Source organism: Rhagoletis pomonella, unplaced genomic scaffold (assembly GCF_013731165.1).
Source record: "Rhagoletis pomonella isolate Grant_MI unplaced genomic scaffold, Rhpom_1.0 Rhpom_scaffold_00156, whole genome shotgun sequence".
In the NCBI taxonomy this organism is placed as follows: Eukaryota; Metazoa; Arthropoda; class Insecta; order Diptera; family Tephritidae; genus Rhagoletis; species Rhagoletis pomonella.
The window spans coordinates 114,384-121,644 of record NW_023458710.1 but is presented as its reverse complement, the minus strand read 5'-3'; the positions used below and the strand labels follow the sequence as shown (position 1 = coordinate 121,644).

The 7,261-nt window shown below is 36.6% G+C and overlaps 1 protein-coding gene across 1 annotated transcript in view; it reads right to left on the bottom strand.

The window, feature by feature from the left end:
• LOC118750168 (piggyBac transposable element-derived protein 3) overlaps positions 1–4,327 on the bottom strand; it is a 24,525-nt gene extending 20,198 nt beyond the window's left edge. The window contains exons 1-2 of the mRNA XM_036484894.1: positions 3,472–4,327; positions 2,319–3,435 (exon numbers count right to left, since the gene is read on the bottom strand). Of these exons, the coding sequence (XP_036340787.1) occupies positions 2,319–3,435; positions 3,472–4,210 (1,856 nt within the window). The 5' untranslated portion in view covers positions 4,211–4,327. The remainder of the gene's footprint in view (positions 1–2,318; positions 3,436–3,471) is intronic.
• Positions 4,328–7,261: the final 2,934 nt, after the last annotated feature.

The window sequence follows — 7,261 nt, the reverse complement described above, 5'->3', positions numbered from 1 at the left end:
AACAACATCAAAAATCCATTCTCAATTTCTAAACGCAGGTACTCAAAATAAACACAACCATGACATAATAAACTCTCTTAATCTCCAAGCGCACTCTTTATCAAAAACTCTCCCTTCAACCGGAGGCGAAAGCGATTTGTGGCGTTTGCCTTGATGTTGTCACACAGAGCGGAGGGACCTACAGTTTTACGCCGACTCCGAACGGCGATTGTATTTATATGAGAAACTGTTTTTCATGGCAAAAATACACTCGGAGGTTTGCCATTGCCTGCCGAGGGACGACCGCTGTTAAGAAAAAACCTTTTTTCTATATTTTTTGCGATGTTGCTTTGACCAGGGTTTGAACCCAGGCGTTGCGGAGTGGAAGCGCGCACTGCTTACCACTACACCACAGCGGCCGCCTCATTTGCATACATATATTGAATGAAGTACATACCGCTACCTAAACGTGAAAAGGTTCCAAGTCCACTTTTTTACAAAATTTAGCTTTTGATGCTGAATGACAGATTATGCGATACTACATCGACTTTTTGTCTCTCCTGAGCAATTTCAAAAAATGGACTTAGCATTGCATGGACTTACTTAGCAACTTTTCACCTTTAGGTAACGATATATATATATATGTACATTAGTAAGATAAAAAAAAAACTTCCGGTTAGGCTTGCCAAAGTTCTTTTAAAAGGTATTTGATATAATGGCAAATATCCAAGAAACAAATTGAGGTCAAACGGATATTGTCAAAATTTGGCAAGCCTACTCACAGTGCTGACAAAGTGACACGTTACACCAAGCCGGAGATGTTTTCTGCTTTATGAGTAAAGAAACCTGCCAAAATCTTAAGCGTCCTACCATCCTACCAACGAGAAAAAACCTACCAATTTTGGTAGGAAAAGCCCAAAACGGCAACCCTGATACATTCCTACACACTATCAACAACAACATCGCTGCAGCGCAGTAGGCTTTATTTTGATTTGAGCATTGCTATGTTCCATTTATTCCTTTTCGTCCCTGTTTTTTGTTTCATATTGAGCAAAACATTGCTACGTTCGTGCAAGAGTGATACAGTGGAAGATCCGCAAACCAAAAAATGTTGCTTTTGCCTCTGTCCCAATACCCATATGCATATAAATCTTACATGGTTTATTTCGATGTATATTTTCTGAGACAAATATGGTTCTATTTGTGTTATAAATATATATATCTACATATAATAATAATAATAATAGATTGGCGCTTACACATATGTTAGTGTTTGGCCGAGCTTCTCCTCCGACTTGTGGCGTGCGCCCTGATGTTGTCACACAAAGCGGAGGGACCTACAGTTTTACGGAGTTGACAGCTTACTCTCATAGTGAACAGTCGTGTTAATATTTCTCTCAAATCTTTCTTCTCGGCACAACTAGCTGAACGTGTTTCTGTAGTTGCGTGACATTTTGTTATTGTTACTAACAGGCCTATTCTGCTTGTAACCGAACATTTTGTAACAAGCTCATTTTGTTACCAACAATTGTCACCACTTCTTGCAACCGCAATTCTATTTACCTTGGTGACGTTTTAATTTATTCAGCAATTCAGCTATGGAGTTTTGTTGAAATTCTGGTGTTGCATATTTCACGGGGCAATATTTTGTTACCTGCTCATGAGATGGTAACAAAATTTACTGGTTACAAGAGTGTGGAGAATACGAAAAGGGTTTAAAAATTGACAGTAACTTTACTAACCGGTAACAAAATTTTTGTTACCAACGCAGAATAGGCCTGTTAGGATCAATTATAAGGTATTGATACGTAAGTGCTACACCATTATGCCCTCCTCCTCAGGAGGCAACTATTATGCATTACTGGATCCAGATGGAACATCCAAAATAACCCTTAAATGCGCAAGGTCTTCGATTGTGTTGAAAAAAATACATGACGTGTAAAACGACATTAAAAATATAACTGCGTTTATTTTTTTTCAAAATACTTATTTTGTTTTCGATGTAACTCAAGGAAAAGTGGTTGTAGCTTTAAAGATACAGTGCGCACTCACCTGTCTCTTGCTTTTCATAGGTAAATCGAAACAAAACTACTTTAATTGTGAAAAGAAAGTAGCTTTTATTTGAAAAACTGGCATGGATACATCAGTACACCAACAAATAATTCATATTTAAATAAACCTATACATATGTTTAAGAAACTAATAATATTTCGAATTCATTTTCATCAATAAGTAATATATAAAGTGAAAGTACATAGAATTATTCAGAATTATGGTACTTATAAAAACAATTTTTATCAGCTGTTAAACATAAATTAATTTTACACTTACTGCAATACATTCTTGTCTGTCCTGCACAATTTGGCATCTTGTATCGTCCTTTTGTGTCCACCGTTGTCCAGTGATCGGTTTTGTCTAATCTGATATCCTTGGGAGGTGCTATATGGGAATTGGGCTTGAATCGTTTCTCCTTAATAAGCGATTCCAAACTAGGTCGCCCACGCATTGATCCTTTCTTGGTTTTGTATAAAAACAATGAATCAGCAACTTCCAGCTTAAAATCAATAAGTCTTAAATGCTTCGCATCAGGGCGGTCTCTATTTATTCTTTTATATAACAACCATGCGTTAATGCAAGTCATATCCAAAAGATGATAAAAAACTCGATTTGTCCACTTTCGACTTTTTAAAGTAATTTTGTGACGACTCATAAAACTGTCCATGAGATCTACTCCACCCATGTGTTGATTATAGTCCTTAACAATTTGCGGGCATGGAATAGTTTTAGTAGCTTTTTCCTTTTTGTCATATCTTTTGACAGTGCAAGGATCTAGTGTGCTTCGGAATGAATTAATCAGAGGCTTCCTTCCAATGTATGTAGAAACCATATTTACAACACGGTTATCTTTCCACGATATGGACGTTACATCGATGCCACATATATTGGAAACAAATTCCTTACTGGTGCTTCGCTCAAACTTTAGCATAATTTTCTCCTCAGGAAGCTTACAGTTTTTAATTCGGTTGCGCCGAATAGTTCCAACGGAAAGGATACCCTGTGTTCTCAAATATACTAGGAGCGGAAGAGTGGTATAGTAATTATCAAAATAAACAATGTGATTTTGAAAACGCGGCACTTCGCGCATTAATCCAACGACTATGTTTGCAGAAGGTTGTAAATCTGGTTCTCCTTCGAGAGGCTTTTCTGATAATCCGGTATATAAATCATACTTGTACGCATAACCAGTAGTATCGCATAAAACAAAAAATTTAAATCCCCATTTTTTGGGTTTGTTAGGCAAATATTGTTTCATAAAGCTACCAATTTTAGTAGAACACATTTGTTCATCTACGCACAATCGCTGTTCTGTGGGTATACTTCCGAAAGTTTTGATAAGTGTATCAATTACGGGTCGAATGAGATATAGCCTATCATGAAGCGGATCGTTACGTGCAGGCTGCTTACTTTTATCATTGAAATGAAGTACTTCTCGTATTTTCTCAAACCTTTTCATTGGCATCTGCCTTTTAATGACAGAAGCAGACCTGTCGTCGTTGCTGGACCAATAATCTCGAGAATTCGGAAGATGGTAATATGACATGTAAAAAAGAATGCCAATGAATTTTCGTAAGTCAAATACATCAAAAGGGAAGCTTTCATCCAGCCCAGCATATTTTAGCGTTTCTTGAACAATGTGTTCCTCTAAAGATTGTGGAAATAAATAACACCATACTTTATATGGTGTATCCAAAGCTGTTACCTCATCAGGAAGGCTGCTGTCGCCTCTAAATTTAACCTGCTGCTCATTAAACTGTAAATTTCCTTTTTTCCACAAAACCCTTTCGAATTCAGATGATTTTGGATTTACAGAAACGTTTTTAAACTGTGAAGGGAATAATTCCCAAACCTGGTCATCGCTATCATTTACTTCGTTCAAATTGATTTCATTATTATCTTCCGTTATCATTCTAATAAATGAATCGTGATTTGAAGCTTCCAGGTCAACGTCTATTTCTTTCTCAGCATCTTCAAGAACCATCTGCACTTCAACTTCATTTTTTTCATTAAGAATATTTTTATTACCATTCCCTACTTGAGTGGAACAACTTTCCGAAACATCCTCCTCCTCTTCGTCAACACTGTCATATGGAAAGTCCATGCTACTGGAAAGCAATTCGCATACTTCATCGTTAGTCATTTTGACCCCACCCACACGAATAAATTCGTCCATAATCAATAAAAATATAATTTTTCAAACAAAAATTTTATTTATTTTAATTTAATTTAACTAAATTTAATTAAAAAAAGAGAAAAGGAGAACTTCTTTGTTCAACGGCCTCGGAGTGAATGATAACACTAAGTAACAAAAAAAAAAAATTTCTCAGTCCTTGGGATGTAATTGTTATTTCCTAGTCTGTTATGCCTTAAAAGTATGGAAACCACCTAATATTCCTCGGAAACTTTGCTTTTGTGACCAGGACAATGTGATCCATTAAAATATGCTAAAATTATGAGAAAAACGTGTTTGAGTCTTTCACTACAGAGAAAATCATACAGAACAGCACATATAAATCAAAACTAAATTTTATTAAAACTTCAGAAAACCAAAAACATAAAAGTAAATCAGAAGCGGGTGGTTTTTCGACATTTGCGTTTAAACTGCGAGTCACTTTCTCTAATCAATCCCCAAATGTAATCTCCCATCATGTTCTCATTGTATTGTCCTTGGTATCGCCGCTCAAATTCCATTATATCCTGATGGAAGCGCTCGCCTTGCTCCTCTGAATATGCTCCCATGTTCTCCTTGAATTTGTCAAGATGTGCATCCAGAATATGGAGTTTGAGAGACATCCTGCAGCCCATTTTGCCGTAGTTCTCCACCAGACTTTCGACCAGCTCCACGTAGTTTGCGGCTTTGTGATTGCCTAGGAATCCCTGTACCACTGACATAAAACTCATCCAAGCAGCTTTCTCAACACGAGTGAGCTTCTTGGGGAATTCCTCAGACTCGAAGATTTTCTTTATTTGTGGTCCAACGAAGATACCGGCTGGTCACAAAAGCAAAGTTATCTTGCGACAATAGCTGTTTTCTATACTTTTGGGACCTAACTGACTAGGAAATAACAATTACAATCCAGGGACAAAAACTTTGTTACATAGTGTAATTTACATAGTCGTTTTGCAGAAAGCAAGCAAATTGAAATTCAAACTCAACGCCTCCAAAGGCATACGGTTAAGGGAAGAGTGCGCAGTGTGTCTTTAAAGATACAACCGCAAATTATACTCGTGCGCGTAATTATGAGTGCGGTTAGGAATGAAATTATTAAATAACGTTAAAATACAAATTTTCCGGACCCGTGATATTTTTTTTGAAATCCGAGATGTTAGCATATAGCGGCGGAGCGTTACATGAATATGTGCGTTGCTTAAAAACTTTGAATTTCGTCTTTTTTGATTTAGACATCTGATTTTGTTTAATACTAAAATATTTTAAATTAAAAAATCAGCTCAAATTAAAAAATCTAATATTATAAGTAGTTTTTCATTAAAATGAAATGATTTTCTTCCCTTATAGCACTACGATAACAAAATAATTGGTTGTATCTTTAAAGATACAATACGCATTTAAGGGATAAGGCAGATTCCCCACAAATTGTTTCTTTTGACAAGCTCACTAAAGCGGGATGCCCGAAATTCATTGTGATTAAAAACAAAAACACCGCCAAGCCCCTGAATATTCTAAACATTTTTCTCGTTTCTAAAGAGCTGGATAGCATTAGCACCGAGCAACCAAAAAAGATTACATTTACTCTTGAAGGCGACCTCTTGAATTTGACATACAACGAAGCTCAAGCAAATACATTTTTACGCGCGACACAACTCTCCAATATTTGCGAAATTAGTTCTACTTTGCATCCGACTCTTAACACCATCAAAGGTGTAATATTTGCACCACCACTAAAAGAATTAAGCGAAAAAGAGATACTAGAGGGTTTAAAAGACCAACAGGTAGTTGACTGCAAGAAAATCACCAAATTCGTAGACGGCAAAGTTATAAACTCATCACTTCATATTATTTCAATTAACCTTCTTCATATTATTTCATTTAGCTGAAAGTTGGGTTTTTTAAACTTTAAAGTCGAAACTTATTTTCCAGCGCAACTTCAATGCAAAAATTGGTTTAGATTAGGACACACAAAGAAATATTGCCGTACAGAAGCAAAATGTGACGTTTGTTCACTCAGCATACACGATCCTACACCATGCGACAAAGTTCAGTGCATCAACTGCAACCAACAACACCGTTCAAGCAACAAAAACTGTCCCACATTCAAAAAAAAAAACAAGATATTATAAAAATAAAAACCACCAACAGTTGTTCGTATAGCGAAGCTATTAAAACTGCAAACGAAACTAATATTTCAGCCTACCCCTCCCCCACTGAAACGCTTGAAGAACCTATTAAAATAAGACAAAAGAGAATAAACGAAACAACAAGTAACAATAAAATCACTGACTCCAGTCAATTAACACCAGTCCCACATAGACCATTTCAAGAAACAACATCAAAAATCCATTCTCAATTTCTAAACGCAGGTACTCAAAATAAACACAACCATGACATAATAAACTCTCTTAATCTCCAAGCGCACTCTTTATCAAAAACTCTCCCTTCAACCGGAGGCGAAAGCGATTTGTGGCGTTTGCCTTGATGTTGTCACACAGAGCGGAGGGACCTACAGTTTTACGCCGACTCCGAACGGCGATTGTATTTATATGAGAAACTGTTTTTCATGGCAAAAATACACTCGGAGGTTTGCCATTGCCTGCCGAGGGACGACCGCTGTTAAGAAAAAACCTTTTTTCTATATTTTTTGCGATGTTGCTTTGACCAGGGTTTGAACCCAGGCGTTGCGGAGTGGAAGCGCGCACTGCTTACCACTACACCACAGCGGCCGCCTCATTTGCATACATATATTGAATGAAGTACATACCGCTACCTAAACGTGAAAAGGTTCCAAGTCCACTTTTTTACAAAATTTAGCTTTTGATGCTGAATGACAGATTATGCGATACTACATCGACTTTTTGTCTCTCCTGAGCAATTTCAAAAAATGGACTTAGCATTGCATGGACTTACTTAGCAACTTTTCACCTTTAGGTAACGATATATATATATATGTACATTAGTAAGATAAAAAAAAAACTTCCGGTTAGGCTTGCCAAAGTTCTTTTAAAAGGTATTTGATATAATGGCAAATATCCAAGAAACAAATTGAGG